Genomic DNA, 22549 nt, shown 5'->3' with positions numbered 1-22549 from the left:
ATACCAACCCGTCACTCCCCTATGGCCCCGCCTACACATACCAACCCGTCACTCCCCCTATAGTCCCGCCTACACATACCAACCCATCACTCCCCCTATGGCCCCGCCTACACATAACAACCCGTCACTCCCCTATGGCCCCGCCTACACATACCAACCCGTCACTGCCCCTATGTCCCCGCCTACACATACCAACCCGTCACTCCCCCTATGTCCCCGCCTACACATACCAACCCGTCACTCCCCCTATGTCCCCGCCTACACATACCAACCCGTCACTCCCCCTATAGCCCCGCCTACACATACCAACCCCTCACTCCCCCTATAGCCCCGCCTACACATACCAACCCCTCACTCCCCTATGGCCCCGCCTACACATACCAACCAGTCACTCCCCCATGGCCCCGCCTACACATACCAACCCGTCACTCCCCCTATAGCCCCACCTACACATACCAACCCGTCACTCCCCTATGTCCCCGCCTACACATACCAACCCGTCACTCCCCTATAGCCCCGCCTACACATACCAACCCGTCACTCCCCCATGGCCCCGCCTACACATACCAACCCCTCACTCCCCCTATAGCCCCACCTACACATACCAACCCCTCACTCCCCTATGGCCCCGCCTACACATACCAACCAGTCACTCCCCCATGGCCCCGCCTACACATACCAACCCGTCACTCCCCCTATAGCCCCACCTACACATACCAACCCGTCACTCCCCTATAGCCCCGCCTACACATACCAACCCGTCACTCCCCCATGGCCCCGCCTACACATACCAACCCATCACTCCCCCTATAGCCCCGCCTACACATACCAACCAGTCACTCCCCCATGGCCCCGCCTACACATACCACCCCGTCACTCCCCCTATGGCCCCGCCTACACATACCACCCCGTCACTCCCCCTATGGCCCCGCCTACACATACCAACCCGTCACTCCCCCTATAGCCCCGCCTACACATACCAACCCGTCACTCCCCCTATAGCCCCACTTACACATACCACCCCGTCACTCCCCCTATGGCCCCGCCTACACATACCAACCCGTCACTCCCCTATGGCCCCGCCTACACATACCAACCCGTCACTCCCCCTATAGCCCCGCCTACACATACCAACCCGTCACTCCCCCTATAGCCCCACCTACACATACCACCCCGTCACTCCCCCTATGGCCCCGCCTACACATACCAACCCGTCACTCCCCTATGGCCCCGCCTACACATACCAACCCGTCACTCCCCCTATAGCCCCGCCTACACATACCAACCCGTCACTCCCCCTATAGCCCCGCCTACACATACCAACCCGTCACTCCCCCTATAGCCCCGCCTACACATACCAACCCGTCACTCCCCCTATAGCCCCACCCTACCAGTCCCTCCTACATGTCCCGCGTCCTCTCACGGACCACTCTCGCCCGTCCATGGCCTCTGACCTTGAATCCCCGCCCCCCCCAATCTAGAGCTTTTATGATTGGTCGGGTCTGCGCCTGCTGTGATGCTATTGGTTAGTTGGTCGGTGCTCCGCCTGATTGGTTGTTGCTGCCCCACGCACGCTCCAATCGGGTGTCCGGCAGTCAGTCACGTGGGTGCCCCGGAGGGGCGGTTGGGGACGAGCGTCTCCGGGCTCGCTCGAGAACGGGACAAGGATGGCGGCGGGAGGCTCGTGCGAGGGGGAGGCCCGACCTGGTCCGGCCACAGCGGGTGAGGGGCCCGGGGCGGCAGCAGCAGGTTCCAGGGATCAACAGGAGCCCGGGATGGGGCCGCCGAACACAGGCCACCAGCCCCTAACACAGCAGCGGATCATCCTGACGGGACCCCTCCCCCATATCCCGGACCCCGCCCCCGCCCTGCCCTCTCGTCGGGGACATGGATCTCCCCCGAACACTGATCCCCACCCCACCCCCTCTCTTCCGTCGCCTCCCAACCATAGACACCCCCCCAGCCCCCAGCTCTCTGCTACCCCAGCAGCCTCACTATCCACTGGGATCCCTTCCCCATTGTTCACTGCTTTGCTTCACTTCCCTCCTCCCCCTTTCACTGCTCCCCAAAATCACCCAACCTCTCCCCCCTCCCCTGCCCCTCTTCCCCCCCTCCCCTGCCCCTCTTCCCCCCCTCCCCTGCCCCTCTTTCCCCCCCCTCCCCTGCCCCTCTTCCCCCCTCCCTCCCCTGCCCCTCTTCCCCCCTCCCTCCCCTGCCCCTCTTCCCCCCCTCCCCTGCCCCTCTTTCCCCCCCTCCCCTGCCCCTCTTTCCCCCCCTCCCCTGCCCCTCTTCCCCCCTCCCTCCCCTGCCCCTCTTCCCCCCTCCCTCCCCTCTTCCCCCCTCCCCTGCCCCTCTTCCCCCCTCCCTCCCCTCTTCCCCCCTCCCTCCCCTCTTCCCCCCTCCCTCCCCTCTTCCCCCCTCCCTCCCCTCTTCCCCCCTCCCTCCCCTGCCCCTCTTCCCCCCCTCCCTCCCCTGCCCCTCTTCCCCCCTCCCCTGCCCCTCTTCCCCCCTCCCTCCCCTGCCCCTCTTCCCCCCTCCCTCCCCTCTTCCCCCCTCCCCTGCCCCTCTTCCCCCCTCCCTCCCCTGCCCCTCTTCCCCCCCTCCCCTGCCCCTCTTTCCCCCCCTCCCCTGCCCCTCTTTCCCCCCCTCCCCTGCCCCTCTTCCCCCCTCCCTCCCCTGCCCCTCTTCCCCCCTCCCTCCCCTCTTCCCCCCTCCCCTGCCCCTCTTCCCCCCTCCCTCCCCTCTTCCCCCCTCCCTCCCCTCTTCCCCCCTCCCTCCCCTCTTCCCCCCTCCCTCCCCTCTTCCCCCCTCCCTCCCCTCTTCCCCCCTCCCTCCCCTCTTCCCCCCTCCCTCCCCTGCCCCTCTTCCCCCCCTCCCTCCCCTGCCCCTCTTCCCCCCTCCCCTGCCCCTCTTCCCCCCTCCCTCCCCTGCCCCTCTTTCCCCCCCTCCCCTGCCCCTCTTTCCCCCCCCTCCCCTGCCCCTCTTCCCCCCTCCCTCCCCTCTTCCCCCCTCCCCTGCCCCTCTTCCCCCCTCCCTCCCCTGCCCCTCTTCCCCCCTCCCTCCCCTGCCCCTCTTCCCCCCTCCCTCCCCTGCCCCCCCCGCCCTCCACTCCCACTGTTCAGTGAATCCTCCCAACTCCTTCCCCAAATCACTTGCCTCTATTATACTCTGTCCTCCTCCACTCTCCCCTACTGTGCATTGCACCCCCTTCCTACTCTTAAGTGGAACCTGTCCTGCTGTACCCCCACTGAAGTGAGGTACTGGGTGATTTAGTGATGGTAACCCCACTGAATGTCAAAGATGGTGGTTAGATTGTCTTTTATTATGATGCTGAAAATGTGTTGCTGGAAAAGCGCAGGAGGTCAGGCAGCATCCAAGGAGCAGGAGAATCGGCGTTTTGGGCATAAGCCCGTCTTCAGGAATTATTGATGGTCACTACTTGGCATTTGTGTGTTCTGAATGTTCTCTGCCACTGGTCAGCCCAAGTCTGGATATTGTCCAGATTTTGTTGCATTTAAACATAGGCTGCTTCATTATGTGAGGGGTTTACCAGGAATGAAACTGGAAGGTTTGAGTTATAAAAAATGGCTGCAGTGTGGGAACAGGTCCTTTGCCCAACAAGTCCACACCGATCCTCCAAAGAGTAATCCACCCAGACCTATTTCTCTACATTTACGCCTGACTAATGCACCCAATACTATGGGTAATTTAGCATGGCCAATTCACCGAACCCACACATCTTTTGGCATGTGGGAGGAAACCGGAGCACCTGGAGGAAACCCACGCAGACACGGGGAGAATGTGCAAACTCCACACAGACAATCGTCTGAGCCAGGAATTCAACCTGAGTCCCTAGTGCTGCAAGGCAGCAGTGTTAACCACTGAACCACCGTGCTGCCAAAAGGGGTTATATTTTTAAGGTGAGAGGAGAGTTTGAATAAGGACAGGAGGGTTGACTCTTTTTTTTAAAGACCATAAGACATAGCAGTGGAAGTAAGGCCATTCGGCCCATCGAGTCCACTCCGCCATTCAATCATGGCGATTTGTGTATGGAATGAAGTGCCAGAGGAAGTGGTGGATGCAAGTACAATTAGAATATTTTAAAGGACATTTGGGTAAGTGCGGGAATAGAACCTTGGAAGGATATGGACCAAATGCAGTCAAGTGGGACCAGTTTGGTTTGGGGATATGTTTATCATAGACCAGGACTGAGGGGTCTGTTTCCATGCTGTATGACTCTGTGCTGATACAGCTCATGGATCTCAAGGATTCACCCTTTTAGCTGTTGGCAAAGGTGCCTCATATGGAGACAGCCCACCTGAAGTGCATCGTTTGCTGTGTCCATCCTCTTTCAAGGAGGAAGCATGCATATGTATAGCAGTGTATGCGTACAACTGGGCAAGCTCTCTTTTTTAAGCATCTTGGGTAGGAAGGAACTTTCATAGGTCACAGGTTGCCATCTCCTTTCCAAACACAACTTCAACTAAGTGGAAGTCGAATAATAGCCACTATTGTAAGAAGATTGCAGGGCAAAGGAAGCTTTGCACAGAGCTTCAGATAGACCACAGCTGATTACTATGTACAGTTTTGATTTCCTTATCTAAGGAAATGTATACAGAGGAACCTCGGTTATCCGAAAGGTACGGGTGGGCAGTATTTCATTTGGTTAATCGAATGCCAGATAACATAGTTTAGATGAGCGTCGGGACCTTGCCATCTTGCTAGATAATCCGATGTTCGAATGCTGGATAATCGAGGTTCCTCTGTACCTGATTTAGAGGTGATGAAACGAATGTTCAAAGAATTAGTTTATAGATATTCAAGGTTTGAGTAAAGATTTGTAGCTCTAGTACCGGTTGTAGTTATTGTTGGTATGTTTGCTGAGCTGGGAAGTTGGTTCGCAGACGTTTGTCCCTTTCTAGGTTTCATCCTCAGTGCTGTGGAGCCTCCGGTGAAGCGCTGCTGTACTGAGTGGCTTGGAATTTATTTGGACGTTCCTAATGCTCCTGGTTGCTTATTGCAGTGGTTGGTATATCGGGTCTAGGTCAATGTGTTTACTGGTGGAGTATGTGGATGAGTGCTAAGCATCTAGGAATTCTCTGGCTGTCCTCTGTTTGGCTTGTCCTATTATTGCGGTGTTTTCCCAGTTGAATTTGTGGTCCTCTAGAAAAGGGACGAAATATCTGCAAACCAAATTCCCAACTTGGTGAACATACCCACAACAACTGCATTAGTCTTTAGAATATGAGCTCTCCTCTGTATAGAAATAATGCACATTGGGTTTGTTTTCTCTAGAGTGTATAAGATTGCAAGGTGATTTCATTGAACCTGTAAGAATAATTTTTAAAAAAGATGCCTGGAGGGTCTAGAACTCAAGGCAAAGCCTCAGGATAAGAGGTCCATAAGATACAAGAGCCAAATTAAGCCATTCAACCCCGCAAGTCTTCTCCACTATTTGGTCATGGCTGATATGTTTCTCAACCCTGTTCTCCTATCTTCTTCCTGTAACCCTTGATCACCTTACTAACCAAAAGGTTATCTATCTCCATCTTAAATGCACTCAGTGACTAGACTTCTACAGTCTTCCGTGGCAGAGAGTTCCATCGAGTCACCACCATTGGCTGAAACATTTCCTCCTCATCTGAGGCTGTATCATTGGGCTCTAGTCTCTCCTACTAGTGAAAACATTTTCTTCACGTCTGCTCTCTTCAGACCCCCTCAGTATTCTGTAAGTTTTAATGAGATCCAACCTCATCCTTCTCAATTTTATCAAGTACAGACTGAGTCCTCAACTGCTGTTTGTATGACCAGTCTTCCAGACTCGTGATCATTCTTGTAAACTTCATCGACCCCCCCCCCCCACCCATGTCAGCACGTTCTTGCTTAGAGATGGGGTCCAAAGCTGCTCTCAATATTCCAAATGCAGTCCGTCCAGAGACTTGTGCAACCTTAGCAGTACATCCCTGCTTTTGTGTTCTAACCCTCTTGAAATGAATGCTAACATTGCATTTGCCTTTCTAACTGCCAACTAAACGAGTATGTTAACCTTTAACAAACCCTGAGCTGGGACTCTTCAGTTCCTTTGAGCTTCAAATTTCTGAAGCCTTCTCCCACTGAGAAAAAAAGCCTTTGGCTCTATTCTTCCTTCCAACGTACATAACCTCACATCTTCTCACGTTGTATTCCATCTGTTGTTTCTTTGCAAACTCTTCTGGTAGTCCAAATCCTTCTGTAACCTCCCCACTTCCTCAACACTACCTGCCTCTCCACCTACCTTTTTTGTGTCAGTTAGCAGTATGCAATGGCCTGGTAGTATTATCACTAGAATATTAATCCAAAGACCCAGGTAATGCTTTGGGGACCTGGGCTCAAACTGTGCTGTGGCAGATAGTATTTGAATGTGATAATAAATTAGAGCTTAACAATGACCATGAAACCATTGTCAATTGTTCAGGTCCATCTGCTACACTAATGTTCTTTTGGGAAAGAAATCTGCCATCTTTATCTGATCTGGTCTACATATTGACTCCAGACCCACAGCAATGCGGTTGACTCTGAACTTTCCTCTGGGCAATTAAGCATGGGCCATAAATGCTGATCCAGCCGGTGATGCTTACATCCTATGAATAAAGTTTTTCATCTGAATCATTTATGCAAAATTTGAATAGTTGTGGTCCCAACCCCTCCAGAGCGTGACTTACCACTGACTGCTATTCTGAAAGAGACCCCATTATCCCTCCACTCTGCCATCTACAAGTCAGCCGATTCTGTATCCATGCCAGTACCTTGACCCTAACACCACAGACTTTTATCTTATTTGATGGTCTCCAGTGTAGCATCTTATGAAAATGCTTCTGGAAATCCAAGTAGATCACATCTGCTGACTCTCCTTTGCCTACCTTGCTTGTTACTTCAAAGACTTTTAACAGCTTGGTCAGGCATGACCCTCCCTTGACAAAGCTGTGCTAACTTGGCCCTATTTTACATGCACTTCCAGGTACTCCAGAATCTCATTCTGAACAATGCAGTCTTAAAGTCTTGCCAGTGATTGAGGTCAGCTGAACCTTGGGTCATTTAGGACTAAGATGAGACATTTGTTTGTTCTATGTTCTGAATCTTCATTCTTTACCTGAAGGTTTTTTTTTAGACTAGACTAGACTTACAGTGTGGAAACAGGCCCTTCGGCCCAACAAGTCCACACCGACCCGCCGAAGCGCAACCCACCCATACCCCTACATTTACCCCTTACCTAACACTACGGGCAATTTAGCTTGGCCAATTCACCTGACCCGCACATCTTTGGACTGTGGGAGGAAACCGGAGCACCCGAAAGAAACCCACGCAGACACAGGGAGAACGTGCAAACTCCACACAGTCAGTCGCCTGAGTCGGGAATTGAACCCGGGTCTACAGGCGCTGTGAGGCAGCAGTGCTAACCACTGTGCCACCGTGCCGCCCACTGGTTGTGTATGTTCACCAGAGCGTGTTCAAGGCTGAGATCAATATTGTTGGAATCTAATGGAATTAATGGGTGTGGGGATTCATTGCAAAGTGGATTTAATGAAAAGTTTGCTCATGATCTTATTAAATGTTGGGACACAATAGAGTTTTTTGTTCATTTTTGTTCATGGATGTGATTGTTGCTGGCCAAGCCAGCATTTATTCCTATTGATAATTTCCTTGAAGGGCTTACATGAAGTCTGTTTATCGTGCGCACAGAGAATCTTTCGGAACTTAAGAACGAGAAGCTGGCAGTAACGAATGTGGTTCTGTTCTTTGCAGCCATGTCTGTACAACATCTGATTATTGGGTGTGGCAGCATCGTCGTATGAAGGGTTGAACAAATTCTTTGGAGCCATGATTTCAGACCTTGCCAAAGCAGTTAACGAATTGAAGTTCACTGAGTTAAATAAGCTCCCATTAAAAGAAACTCTAGTTTTCATAATCAAAAGCCATAACTACTGTTGTAAATTTGTCAATCTGATTCGCAAATGTGTTCAGCAAAGGAATGGAAAGGCATTGGAAAGGATTGTTGACAAACTTTGCTGTTCAAGGCAGTAATTAGTCGATAGCTTATTGATTTTTGATGAATTCTTCTCTTTCTGAGCATTTCCAGGTACCTTGCATATCACGCAAATACAGAAGATATCGTGAAGGCATCGCCTAGAAAACTTGATGCGAATTAAAAATCAGCCCTCAATAAAAAACCAAAACATAATTCATGAAAATCAAAAAGTAGTCCCATGAAAATCTCAAGAAAAGTCTTTGACAAACAAAATTCTTTACCTCTTGCTACTGCTAGAATATTGGGACCTCTGTAGTATCCATTGCCTTAACCATTGTGTGGTCAGAATCAAATTGGCTAAAGACCATCAAGTATCGAACTGTGGATACTGGCGATCTGAAATAAACAAAGAAGCTACTGGAGAAACTCAGCATGTCTGGCAGCATCTGTGGAGAGAAAATGGTTAAAGTTTTGAGTCATAGTGTCATACACAGTAGAAACAGACCCTTTGGTCCATCTCATCCAAGCCATGCAAGTTTCCCCAAAGTAACAAGTCCCACTTACTTACATGTGGCCCACATCCTTCCAAATTTTTCCTATTCACGTACCTGTCTAAATGTCTTTTAAATGTTATAACTGTGCCTGTATCTACCACTTTCTCTGGCAATTCATTCCATGAACCTTACTCTTTGTGGAAAAGGTTGTCTCTTGGGTCTCCTTTAAATCTATCTTCTGTGCCCATACAAATGATGTTCTTCAGTTCAGGAGACGGTCACAAGAGTTGTAATGTTAACTCTGCTTTATCTCAAAAGATGCTACCTGACCTGAGTTTGTCCAGCAATTTCTGTTTTTGTTTGTGGACGGTGACTTGTATAGAATGATCTGCCTGTAAAGCATGTAAGACAACACTGTCTCGGTACATGAGTAATTAATTAATTCAAGACTGGCATCTGTGATGATAGGAATCTCCAGGTGGTAGAGTTTGGCCATTCATTTGGCATTTCTAGTTGAAGTTACAAATTCTTCAGCCTTTTTTGTGTTTTCTGAGGTACTTTGAGCATTCCTTGCTCTTGGAATATCTGTTCTGTCAGATGGTCTATAATGCTACTGACACTTGGTGCAGCAAATGGCCAGTTTTATCCTTGGCTCTTATCCATTGATCTGCGATTGAACACAACCAGAGCATGTGGACAAACGGAGCACTTCCCTCTATTTGATTTGGCGTGAAGGTAGAAGACAGAGGGTGGTGGTGGAGGGTTGCTTTCAGACTGGAGGCCTGTAACCAGTGGTGTTCCACAGGGATCGATGCTGGGTCCACTGCTTTTCGTCATTTATGTAAATGATTTGGATGTGAGCATAGGAAGTATAGTTAGTAAGTTTTCAGTTCTCAAATTGGTGGTGTAGAAGGTTACCTCAGATTACAACAGAATCTTGATCAGATGAGCCCTGGGGTGGGGGGAGTCCAAATCTATAGGGCATAGGTATAGGGTGAGAGGGGAAAGATTTAAAAGGGACCTAAGGGGCAACTTTTTCATACAGAGGGCGGTGAGTTTGTAGAATGAGCTGCCAGAGGACGTGGTGGAGGATGGTACAATTACAGCATTTAAAGGCATTTGGATGGGTATATGAATAGAAAAGGTTTAGAGGGATATGGGTCAAGTGCTGACAAATGGGACTAGATTAATTTAGGATATCTGGTAGATATGGACGGGTTGGACCGCAGGGTCTGTTTCCGTGCTGTGCAGCTCTGTCTAAAAGAATGAAGCTGTTTTGTACTAAAATTCAATATTCCTGAGAAATGAAACGATCGGGTGAGGAGTCACTTATTTCCAGACTAACGAAAGCAACTTTTAAACTCTTGGCGCTTCTTGTATATTTTTCAAAGTTATTTGTTTCTTATTTGTAATCTTCAGATTTGATAGCAGGGTCAGCTTTGAGATAATCATTATCTGTCGTGTGTTTACATCCTACATTTTGCTTTCTCAGTTTGTACAAGGAGGTTTGCATTGTAAATTGTGGATTATCTAGTTGTCATGGAGCCCTCAACTTCCAGCAGCCAATGAGAGAGCCACCTTTCTTCAATCAGAGCTGAACTGCTGAAACACAAAAATAATTAAATCAAAACACTAGCTGAAGTTATCACAAAAATCATGGCCATGTGAGGGAGGAATACACAACTAATCTTTGGCAGCTAAATATTTCTTTGAGTAATGGAGAAATTTTTTTTTCATTGTAATTCTGTACCTTTTTAATTTTCATTCATTTCAGATTTATTTCTGCTAAATCCTGAGGATATTGATGATGATGAAGAGTTGAACGATGGTGAGGTGAACGGGAATGGGACTCCTCAGGAAAAGGTGCTGCGTGAAGCTCGCATCAAGGCAAAAGCGAAACGGCGGCTGAGGCGCAACTCTTCTCGAGACTCCACCACACGGGAGTCAGTGTCAGAGAGTGGTGAGCCAGGGACAGACCCAAACAGCCCCAAAGGGAAACTGAATGACCGGAAATCTCGGTCTGGAAAAGGACGAGGCCTTCCAAAGAAAGGTAAAATCATGATGAGTTATCCTATGAGGTCTTAGTCAGTGTCCATGCGATTATCAGGAAACAGGGGAAAATAAGATTTGCATTCTTCAAACATGTTAATTCCAATTCTGTCATGATTGCCATCCTGTTTTCAACTATGTATAATTAGGATAGATAAAGGGGACTAAGCTCTGTAATGTGTTTTGATTTCCAAAAGGCATTTGGTATGATATTGCATATAAGGCTGAGGTAAAAGCTGGAGTAATTTATTAACATGGATGGTAAATTGCTCTCCACCTCAGAAGCTCCCTGCCTTCATTCCTGATGAAGGGCTTTTGCCTGAAACATCGATTTTCCTGCTCCTCGGATGCTGCCTGACCTGTTATGCTTTTCCAGCACCACTCTAATCTAGACTCTGATTTCCAACATCTGCAGTCCTCACTTTTGCCTTGCTGATAGAAGACTGAGTTGGGAATAATGAGAGCATTTTCATTTAAAGGAGACCACAATTATTTACATGAATGTACTGTTGTCAAGTTTGCAGGTGACACAAAAAAATTGTTGGAAAGACAAATGGTGAGGATGACACAAGGATTCTGCAGAGGGATTTAGACAGGTTATGTATCCTGACAGTGTCCTCAATTCTATACTTCTGAACGAGGAAAACCATCCCCCAAGCATCCAGTCTGTCTAACCCTGTTAGATGTTTATACGTTTTACTCAGTTCCTCTTGCATCCTTCTGAACTTGAGTCCAATTAATCTCTTCTCATGGCAGGACTGTCCTATCAGCCTAGTAAATTTCTATTGCACTCTTCTATGGCAGGTATAATCTTTCTTAGGTTGGGAGACTAAAACTGCACACAGTACACCATGTGTGGGTACTACAGGTGATGTGGAGGTGCTGGTGTTCGACTGGGATGGATAAAGTCAGAAGTCAGGTTGTAATCCAACAGGTTTATCTGAAATCACAGGCTTTCAGAGCATCGCTGTTTCACCAGGTGAAGTGACTACTGCAGATGACAGGAGTTTTACCGTTTCTGTCCCCCACAGCTGTGGAGAACTGATGGAGATGAGTGGGTGGTCACCATTTCGAAGCACCAGGGACATGTTCGATTCCACCCTCGGGCGACTGTGTGGAGTTTGCACATTCTCTCCATGTGTACATTGGTTTTCTCCAGGTTCTCTGGTTTCCTCCTACAGTTCAAAGGTGTATTTGCTATGCTAAATTGTCCCATGATGTGCAGGCTAGGTGGATTCGCCATGGGAAATGCAGGTTTACAGGGGAGAGGGTGGGATGCTCTTTGGAGGGGCGGTGTGGACTCAATGGGCTGAAAGGCCTGCTTCCGTTGTAGGGATTCTGTGATTCTTATGACTGTGTAACTGCAGGTAGTTTGAAAAGGATGATCTTTGGTATCTTTTGTGGGAAAACTATAGGATAATTTCTTTTCTACTATTGTAGGATCATTTGTTTTCACTCCTTCATTCCCTCTAGATGATGATCCTTATTTATATATTCCTAAATGTACTCCAGCAGGGAAGCAAAATGGTAAAAGCCACTGCAGGTCAAATATTAAATCGACAGAAAACCTCAAGCTCTATCAGGATCCTTGCTCACTTTACTCATGATGGGATTTCTGCTTGAGAGGAGGCCTACAGTCCTTTCAGTCCACTATTCTTGCTAATTAAATAATTGTCAATCTCTATTCCATCAACCTGTTGAGACATATTCACAGTAAAAAAAAATCTCTTGATCTGTCTTGATTTGTCCCTGCCAGTAACATTAGCAATACAAATGCCAGGCAATGACCATTTCCAATAAGGGACAATGTAACCACTGTCCTTTGACAGAAAGGTGTTACCTTGACTGAATCCTCAACTGTCCACATTCTGAGGGTATCATTGACCAGAAACTCAGCTGAATTTGCCATATAAGCACAGTGGCTACATGAGCAGGTCAAAGGCTAGGTATACTGATTATGAGCTCCCCTTCTGACTCATAGAATCATGGAATGGAATAGAATCCCTACAGTAGGGAAGCAGGCCATTTGGCCCATAAAGTCCATGCCAACCCGCTGAAGAGCGTTCCATCTAGACGCCCGCCTCTTACCCAATCCATGTAACCCTCCATTTCCATGGCTAGCTCACTTGGCTTACATATCCCTGAACACTATGGACAATTTTGCATGGCCACTCCACCTGGTCTACACATCTTTGGACTGTGGGAGGAAACCGGAGCAGCCGGAGGAAACCCATGAAGAGATGGGGGGAATGTGCAAACTCCACTCAGGCAGTGACTTGAGGTTGGAATTGAACCAAGTCCTTGATGCTGTGAGCCAGCAGTGCTAACCACTGAGCCACCGTACTGTCCCTTAAAGTTTGTCCACAGACTACAAGGCAAGAGTGTGATGGAACACTCCCCACTTGACTGGATGGGTGCAGTCCTAGCAACACTCCAAGAAGTTTGACACTATCTAGTACAAGTTAGCTTCTTTGACTGCATCCGTAAGCATCCATTCCTTCTGACATTCAGTCACAGCAGTGTGTCTACAAGGTGCACTGCAGAAATTCACCAAAGCTCCTTAGACAGCACTTTCCAAACCCATGAATATTACCACCTTAGACAGGGTCAGCAGATATATGGGAACACCGCCACCTTCAAGTTCTCTTCCAAGCCACTCACAATCCTAGCTTGGAAATATGTCGTTGTTCCTTCATTGTGGCTGGGTCAAAATCCTGGAATTCCTTAGCTAGGAGCATTGTGGATCAACATACCGGATAAGGACCGCAGCGGTTCAAGAAGGCAGCTCACCACCACCACCTCTAGAACAACTAGGTGTGGGTACAAAATGCTGGCCGGCCAGCCAGCGATGCCCATGTTCCACAAGTGAATAAAAAACACAATCCACAGCCTTTTGAACAAGAATTTCAAATTTCAGAATGAGCTGAGCATGGTTCTTTGATTTGTGGGTATAACCACTCTGTTTGTTCCAGGTGGAGCTGGCGGGAAGGGTGTATGGGGTGCGGCTGGAGTTATTTATGATTATGAAGAACCCGATGCTCGTGATCCAAACTATGATGATGCTGTCCAGGTGGGTATGTTTTCGTGGATCCAAAGAATCACTCAGTACAAGGTCAACAATGGATATAACCTTTTAGGGTTAGAGCACACTTTGGAGTGTGATGTTTTAGGGCCTGTTCCAATTTTTGTATTCTTCTCCAGGATGTGGGTATCGCTGGCTGGACCAGTATTTATTGTAAATCCCTTATTACCATGGAGCTGAGCTGCCACCTTGAACCACTGCAATCCTTGGGACACCCACAGTGCTGTTATGATGGGTGTTCCAGGATCTTAACCCAGCAACAGAGAAGGAACAGTGATACTGTTCCAAGTCAGGATGGTGTGTGTGGATTAGACAGGAGTTTTCTTGTGTAATTGCTGCTATTGGCTTTCCAGGTGGAAGAAGTTACATACAGCCTTGGAAGGTTCAAAGGAGCCCTGAGTCAGCTATTGCAGTACACCTTGCTGCCACTGGGTCTTGTCAGAAAGAGTGAATTAGATTAGAGTCCCTCCAGTGCTGAAACAGGCCCTTCGGCCCAACCAGTCCACACTGACCCTCCAAAGAGTGACCCACCCAGTGACTAATGCACCTAGCTATGGACAATTCACCTGACCTGCACATTTTTGGACTGTGGGAGGAAACTGGAGCACCTAGAGGAAACCCACACGGACACGGGGAGAATGTGCAAACTCCACACAGATAGTCGCCCGAGGCTGGAATCGAACCTGAGACCCTGGTGCTGTGAGGCAGCAGTGCTAACCAAAGAGCCACCGTGCCACCCCGTTTTAGGTGGGGGACTGCTTCTGTCCTTGATGTCAAGCTATTTGAGTTGGAGCTATATCGGTCTGGTTAGTGGAGAGTTTTCCATCACACACCTGATATTGGTTTTTCCACTGGTGTATTGGGAGCTGAGTTGCTTCCACATAAGTCCTAGCCTCTGAACTGCTCCACTCTATTTATATGTAGCCGGTGGTACCCACTATGATGATGAGTCTAGAGTTTATAAGAATGAGTGGCTTTCTGATTGGAATGTGTAAAATGCTTACAGAGCATGACGGAGTAAAAACAGGCAGGATGTTTCCCCTGGCTCGTCTGAATCTAGAACAAGTGAACACTGTCTCAGAATAAGGGCAGGTCAGTTAGGACTGAGATACGAAATTGCTTCAGACACATAGTGGTGAATCTTTGGAATTTTCTGTCCTGATGTTCAATGACTAAGTCTTTCAAGGCAGAGATTGAATCATTTCCAGATATTTAAAACCCGAAGTGGTGTGAAGAATATGGCATTGAAATCAAAGATCAGTTGTGTTTTATTGAATGATAAAGCTGTCTTGATAAGCCAAATAACCACTTCCAGTTTCTGATTTTCACATTTCTGATTGTGGAATATTCAGCAATAATAATGGCAAGGGGAGATGGTTTGCATCTCTTGTTGAAGGTGGTCATTACCCAGCAGTTATAGGATGCACATATGACTTGCCACATTCTGCCTCTCTGTTGTTCGGGCTATGTGTGTGCAGACTGCTTTGGTATCTGATGAGTTGAGAGTGGTGTTGAACACTACTTAATTATAAGGGAATATCTACATTTCTGACTTCATGATGAAGGGAAGATTATTGAAGCAGCTGAAGATGTTTGGACCCAGACTACCCTGAGGAACTCCTGCAATGATGTCCTGGTACAAAGGTGACTGGCATCCCACAACCATAACCATCTTCCTTTGTGCTAGGTATGACTCCAACCAGTGGAGAGTTCTGTTCATGATTCCCATTGATTAGGGTAGGGACTCAGTGGCCATACAGAAGACAAACCGAGCATCAGTCAGCAGGCTGTTATTGAGTAAGTGCTGCTCGAAGAACAATCTTTACTTAAAGTAGTGTGTAGCAGTAATTGGACAGGCAAAGCTGTACAGGAACAGCTTGGCTAGAGGGTGTGGCAAGTTCTGGAGTACAAGACTTAGAAAGAACAGTCAAGCACAGGAACAGGCCCTTGGGCCCTTCAAGTCAGCACCAAGGCATGTGGTCCTTCCAGACTAAAACTGTCCTCATTTAATGGATCCATATCCCTCTATAGAAGAAAAGAAAGTCCTTTATTGTCATGTGTATTCCAGTACTGGAGTACAGTGAAAGGTTTAGTGTCTCTTCTCATGCCTTCCACACGTGGTCTGACTGGCATCGCAAGCTGCTGACTGCTCGTGCCAGACCCCAGTCCAACAGCTGTCCCTGGTCTGCTCCAGGCCACTCCCTCTCCAGGCCGCTCCCCTCCGGCTCGCCGCCTCTCCAGGCCTCTCCCCACCGGCGCCCCAGGCCATGGCCCCTCTGGCTATTCCCTTCCTAATCATGTGTTCATCTCGGGCTTTCTTGAATGCTGCTATGATATCTGCTTCTCCCACCTGCTCTGGCAGTGTATTCCGGCGACTCATCATCTTTGTATGAAAAACGTCTTGCACATCTCTTTTTCAGCCCACTCCACCACACCTTGAATCTGTGTCCCCTGGTAATTGACCCCTCCACCCTGGGAAAAAGACTCATACTTTCCATTCTATCCATGCTATTCACAATCTTATAAACTATCAGGTTGCCTCTCAACCTCCTGCGTTCTATTGAAGACAAACCCAGTCTATCCAATGTTTCTTCATCACTAAAATCCCCCAAACCAGGTAACGTCCTGGTAAACCTTTTCTGTACTTTCCCTAAAGCATCAACGTCCCTCTGGTCATGTGGTGACCAGAACTGTATGCAATATTCCAAGTGTGGTCTAACTAATGTCCTATTACACTGCAGCATAACCTGCCTATTCTGATATGCAGTGCCCCTTCCAATGAAGCCATGTATGCCATAGGCATTTTTTTTACTATCTTATCTATCTGTGCTGCCACCTTCAGTGATCTGTGCACTCCCAGTTCCTTCTGTATATCAATATTCCTAGGGGCTCTTTTTAATCTTCTGTACTATTTTTAGAATGTTGTCAGGAGCTGTATTCTTTGCACCATCCAGTCATTTCAGCTCTACATGAAGTGAATAGAATTTGGTTGAAGACTTGCATGTGTGATATTGGGGGTCTGGAGGAGGAAAAAATTAGATCATCCATTTGGCATTTCTGTTTGAAGGTAGTTGCAAATAGCCTTGTCTCTTTCCCTCTGTTCTTTGCTTCCCTATGATTGTGGGTAGGGGTATTAGCTGAGCACCTGTTAGTTTGTTTTAATTCACTTGTGGGATGTAGGCATCAGTAACTGGCCAGCTATTGCCCATGGCGAAAGTGGGGACTGCAGATGCTGGAGATCAGAGTCTAGCTTAGTGTGGTACTGGAAAAGCATAGCAGGTCAGGCAGCATTTTGAGCAGAAAAATTGACGTTTCGGACAAAAGCCCTTCCATCAGGAATCAGCTGTTACCTGTCCCTAGTTGCTCTTGAGAAGGTGATAGTGAGCTGCCTTCTTGAACCGTTGCAGTCCACCTGCTGTGGGTTGACCCATAATGCTCTTCAGAAGGGCATTCCAGAATTTTGACTCAGCGACAGTGAAGGAATGTTGATATATTTTCGAGTCAGGATGGTGAGTGGCTTGGAGAGCAACTCGAAGGTGGGGTGTTCCGATATATCTGCTGCTCTGGTCCCTCCAGGTGGAAGTGGTCATAAGTTTGGAAGGTGCTGTCTGAGGATCTTTGGATTTTTGTAGCGCATCTTGTAGATAGTTTAATTGTTTATCATTCACAGCTGGATGTGGGGGGACTGCTGAGTTTAAATCGGATATGTTTTCTGTAGAGTTGATTATCTGTGCTAATTGCATGCTGCTTCATGTTTTGTTAACTAGTCCTGTGTTATAGCTTCACCAGTTTGACATCTCATTTCTGGTGCTGATAATAACCTGGCATGCCTTCCTACACACTTCATTAAGCCAGGCTGGATCACGTATGGTAAAGTGGGGATAAGCTGGGTCTTGAGAGTATGGATTGTGAAGGTTTTGTCTCCACAAGGACTGTGCTGTGTTCAGTCTTACCCCCCCCACCATGTAGACCTTTGGCATCGAATGCAATTTCCTTTCGTTTCTGAGTCATAGATCTTGAGGTGACTATAGGACCATAAGATCTGTATCCTACTTCCTGTTCATGTATCTATCTAAATGCCTCTTAAACATTGCTATCATACCTGCTTCTACCACCTTCACTGGCAGCGTGTTCCAGGCAACTACCACCCCGTGTTTTTAAAAAAAAGTACTTTCCTCCCGTGTCTCCTTGAAACGCTTCCCCTCTCGCCTTAAACCTATGCCCTATAGTTTTTGACATTTCCACCCTGGGTTAAAGACTCTGACTGAACACGCCTTTCATAATATTATAATCTATCAAGTCACCCTTCAGCCTCCAATGCTCTAGCAAAGACAGTCAAAGTTTGTCCAACCCCTGTTTATAGGAGAAAGTGAGGACTGCAGATGCTGGAGACCAGAGTTGAAAAGTGTGGTGCTGGAAAAGCGCAGCAGGCCAGGCAGCATCTGAGGAGCAGGAGAATTGACGTTTCCTGAAGAAGGCTTATGCCAGAAACATCGCTTCTCCTGCTCCTCAGATGCTGCCTGGCCTGCTGCACTTTTCCAGCACCACACTTTTCAACAACCCCTGTTTATAGCTAACATGCTCTTTTCCAGGCAACATCCTGGTAACCCTCTCCAAAGTCTCTATGTCCTCCTTCCAGGATGGCACACGATACTTCAAATGTGACCTCACTGAAGTACAACATGACTTGCCAACTTTTATATTCACTGCCCCATGCGAACAAGCATGTCAATCAGCTCCTTTACCGCCAAATCCACTTGAGTCATCATTTTCAGATTGCTCTGCATATCAATGCTTCTAAGGTCCTGCTGTTTACAGTATACTTTCCTCTTGCATTTGATCTCCCAAAACGCATTATTTCATAGTTGTCCAGATTAAATTCATAGCGGTTTTTGGTTTGCAACTGAATGATTTGCTAGATTATTTCAGAAGACTGTTAAGTTATATTGCTGGAGTCACATATAGGCCAGACCAGTTAAGGAGAGTAGATTTCCTTCCCTCAAGAATGTTAGCTAACCATTTTGAAGACATTCGAGGCTTTTGCAATCGTGCAGGGCTTTGGTGCTGGAAAGCTGCAGTACTGAGCTTTTGATCTTGAGGCAGAATATTCCATCTCAAGGATGAAATAATAGAAGTGTATTAAAGTCACCAGAGGATTAAGTCAGTCACCTGCCTTAAATCAGGCAGTTAGATGCTAAAGATTGGCAAGTTTTTTTTTCTGACTCCTCTGTCCAACTTATCTACGCTGACCAGATAGCCTAAATTAATCTACTCCCATTTGCTAGCACTTAGCCTGTGTCCTTCCTATCATATACCCATTAAATGTTGTAATGTGACGGCCTCCACTTTTCTAACTCCATTATTGTAGATAACCTCTAGAGTAAGGTGATGATGTTGAGGGGGTCTCATATATGGTGATAAATTTGTCTGTCTGCTCTGTTGCTAGGGCAAAACAGTGTATGGGACAATGGTCCCAGAACTGGATGAAAATGCACTGCAGAAGACCGTGACTCCAATTGTGAAGGAGTACTTTGAACATGGAGATGGACGTGAAGTGGCGGTATGTAAATGAAGTCTCTACATTCCTCATCCAGCCCTCAAACTTCAACATCTTAAGCGTGTCCCTATCAGTTATCTTCACTGAATAGCATCTTCCTTTGTCCTAATCCTCCCACCTCACCCCACTCCTTTAGGTCTCTTATCTTCCATCCAGTTTAAGTCCTTCTGCATTCACTTCTTGGATATGTTTTCAAGCTGAAAGTGCTGTCTCTCACCTCTGATTAATCAATGCAGGAATCCTGTCTGCTGAATCTGGAAACAGCTTTTTCTGTGCTCGCCTGATCAATTTTGTTCTGGTCTGACATGAAGCTTTGTGACAGCCTTGCTGTCCTAGATTTTCAGATCATCCTCAGACTGGTAGTTTTCAACTGCAAGCTGGTCATAATGTCAAACGTTGGGGCTGTTCCACTCCTGTGTTCTATTCCCCTGATTGTCAGGTAACCTAGAGCTGCCTATATTACATGCCTGGGTAATGTTGCGTAGCAGGTAAAATGAACACCAGGTCATTGCCACCAACAAGAAACATTCCAGTCACCATCTCGTGTAGTTCAATGGCACAGTGGTCCCTGAGTTCTTAGCATAGAAGTTGAACTGGGTCAACCATGTCAGCAATGAGCAGTATAGATACAGGGGCATTGTAAAAGCTGGTTCACTGCCTTGTCCTTTGGGTACCCTCCCTGCCAAACCCCTTGGCAGAAAAAGGGGAAAAAATACCTTCTCTGAAAGTGTACACAATTTGCAATCAAGTGTAGGCTTGGGAATGGGAGGTGCAGACAGCATACCATTCCTGTTTTAAAGTCATACGTTGTCCTTGTTTGATTTTTAGGTTACTGCTCAACTACTCCTACTTATATTTATGTAACAGCTTAACATAACGGAATATTCCAAGGCACTTCACAGGAGCATTATAAACAAAGTATGACACCGAGCCATATGAGGAGATATTAGGTCAGATGACCAAAAGCTTGGTCAAAGAGGTAGGTTTTCAGGAGTGTCATAAGCTGTTGCTCAGTTAAAGAGTAAAGTTTGATGGCTGTTTGAAAGCAATGTGATGAGTAATACTTTTCCCATAATGAGTGGAAGGGTTGAGGCGGAGAAAGAGCAGTAGTCATGTTGAGGGAAGGCATTTCATGCCGTAGCTTACCTAGTGATGAGGTAGAAACGAGCTGTCAGCATTCAGTGACCTGCCTTGGCCTCCAACACACGAGATAGCAAGAGCAGGAATGTGGTGCTTCCTTTTTCCTAGATTCTGACCCACTTTTCTCTCCCTTTAGGCACTCCTAAAACATTCTGTTTCTCCTCTCTGCCTTGCCACTTGGCCGTGTATCAGTTTTTAAAATGTTTTCTGTGCCCAAGCAATGCGTAAGGGTATTTTTCAATATTGAAATTACTGAAACAGTACATATTGCTGCTGGAGTTCATTGTGATTAATCCTCAGTGAAGACCATGTTTGTTCTGTGATGTACAAGGTTGAAGGCTCAGATATTCAGGTAAGAATACGATGTGACTGGAACAGAAGCCTGGCTCAAATAAAGTGCAGGATTGGCTACTAAACATTCCTGAATACAAGATGCTCGGGAAAGATGAGGAGCCAAATAAAGGAAGCGGCTGGAAGGTTTAAGGAGAATATTAGTTTTGGAGAATCCCAGAGGGAGCACAGATAGAAATCATTTGGCTAGAGCTAAGACACCTCCAGTTAGAATACTGAGTGTATTTTATTGTATAGTACAATAAATACAGGATAGTGTTATATCGGTTACCAACTGGTGGGAAAGGTGCAAGAGAAAGTATTTGCAAAGAAATGTCACAAAGATGCATTGACTATCTGGTAGTGATAATGGGATCTTTAAAGTGTTAAGGAGAGGAGAGTTTTTCAGTCACATGCTTTTAGTTCATCAAGAAAGGAAACCATGCAGGGCCTGGTTCTATTGAGTGCAGTGCATCCAAATAATTAAGTGTCATGTAGCCTTGAGACAGTCGCTCGAAACATGATCAAGATGATGAAGAATAAGGAGCCATCCACAGTAAAAAGGAATAATCAGCAGAGGGCCAATTTCAATTAAATTGAGTTGAATGTATTGTCACTTATACTGAGGCACAGTGGGAAGCTTTACCTTGAGTGATACAGACAGTTAAGTACCATAGATACCTAAATAATAGGTAAACAGCGGCAAAAACAAAACCACAGGTACGGGTGAATATTAAAAGTTTGTGAGCCCATTCAGTATTCTAACAGCAGTAGGGTAGAAACTGTTTTGGAACCGGCTGCATTTATTCAGGCATCTGTACCCTCTTCCCGATGGTAGAGGTTGTAGAAAAACATTTCCAGAATGGGATGGAGCTTTGAGAATGCTGGCGGCCTTTCCTTGTCAGTGGGCCTGGGAGATGGATTCTATAGGTGGGAGGTTGGCCTTTGTGATTGTCGGGGCCGAGTTCACCACTCTCTGTAACCGTCTCCGATCTTGAATGGTATAGTTACCATACCAGGTAGTGATACATCCAGACAGAATGCTCTCGATGGCACATTTATAAAAGTTGGCAAGGGTATTCACCTTCATGGCAAATTTCCTCAGCTGTCTGAGGAAGAAGAGACATTGTTGGACCTTTATACGTCTATGTGAAGAGTCCAGTAAATCTTGTTGTGGATGATCACTCCCAGGAGCCTGACACTCCACTCTCCACTCGTTCCACCTCTGCAGTTAATGTGTAGGGAAGGGCATGAGTAACATCCGCCAAAAGTCAGTAATGAGTTATTTTGGTTTTGCCGGCATTGAGAGCTAGATTGTTCTCGGTGCACCATTTTTCCAGGTCTTCCACCTCCTGTCTGTGGTCTGTTTCGTCGCCATCTGAGATTTGAGCAACTATGGTGGTGTCATCAGCGAACTTGTAAGTGGCATTAGTCTGGTATTTGGCGACACAGTCACGGGTACATAGTGAGTACAGCAGGAGGCTGAGTATGCACCCCTGGGGTCTCCAGTGTTGAGTGTTAGTGAGGATGAAATATTGTCCCCAATCTTCACTGATTGTGGCCTGTGGGTCAGGAAACTGAGGATCCAGTTGCAGAGAGTGGGGCTTAGTCCGAGATCACTAAGTTTAGTAATCAGTCGCGAGGGGATATTAGTGTTGAAGGCTGAACTGTAGTCAATGAGTAGGATTCTTGCATAGCTGTTCTTGGTGTTAAGATATTCTATGGAGGAGTGAAGGGCAAGTGATATAGCATCTGACGTGGAAATGTTGGTCCAGTAGGCAAATTGGAGTGGGTCAATGGGATGTGAATGGATCTAGACCAGGAAAATTGGAGTCGAAGATTGACGGGCAAATTTTTTAGGGTCAGTGTTTCTCCTTTTAAAGGAGAGAGCG

At 47.0% G+C, this 22549-nt stretch overlaps 1 protein-coding gene across 1 annotated transcript in view; it reads left to right on the top strand.

Annotated features, from left to right (window-relative positions):
* The first annotated feature begins 1595 nt into the window (after positions 1–1595).
* LOC132820315 (programmed cell death protein 4-like) overlaps positions 1596–22549 on the top strand; it is a 52112-nt gene continuing 31158 nt past the window's right edge. The window contains exons 1-4 of the mRNA XM_060832377.1: positions 1596–1722; positions 10274–10549; positions 13521–13618; positions 19077–19190. Coding sequence (XP_060688360.1) covers positions 1668–1722; positions 10274–10549; positions 13521–13618; positions 19077–19190 — 543 coding nt within the window. The 5' untranslated portion in view covers positions 1596–1667. The remainder of the gene's footprint in view (positions 1723–10273; positions 10550–13520; positions 13619–19076; positions 19191–22549) is intronic.

The sequence above is a fragment of the Hemiscyllium ocellatum genome, chromosome 1 (genome assembly GCF_020745735.1).
Source record: "Hemiscyllium ocellatum isolate sHemOce1 chromosome 1, sHemOce1.pat.X.cur, whole genome shotgun sequence".
NCBI lineage: Eukaryota > Metazoa > Chordata > Chondrichthyes > Orectolobiformes > Hemiscylliidae > Hemiscyllium > Hemiscyllium ocellatum.
The sequence above is the reverse complement of the archived record's forward strand: the minus strand, read 5'-3'. Positions and strand labels throughout refer to the sequence as shown.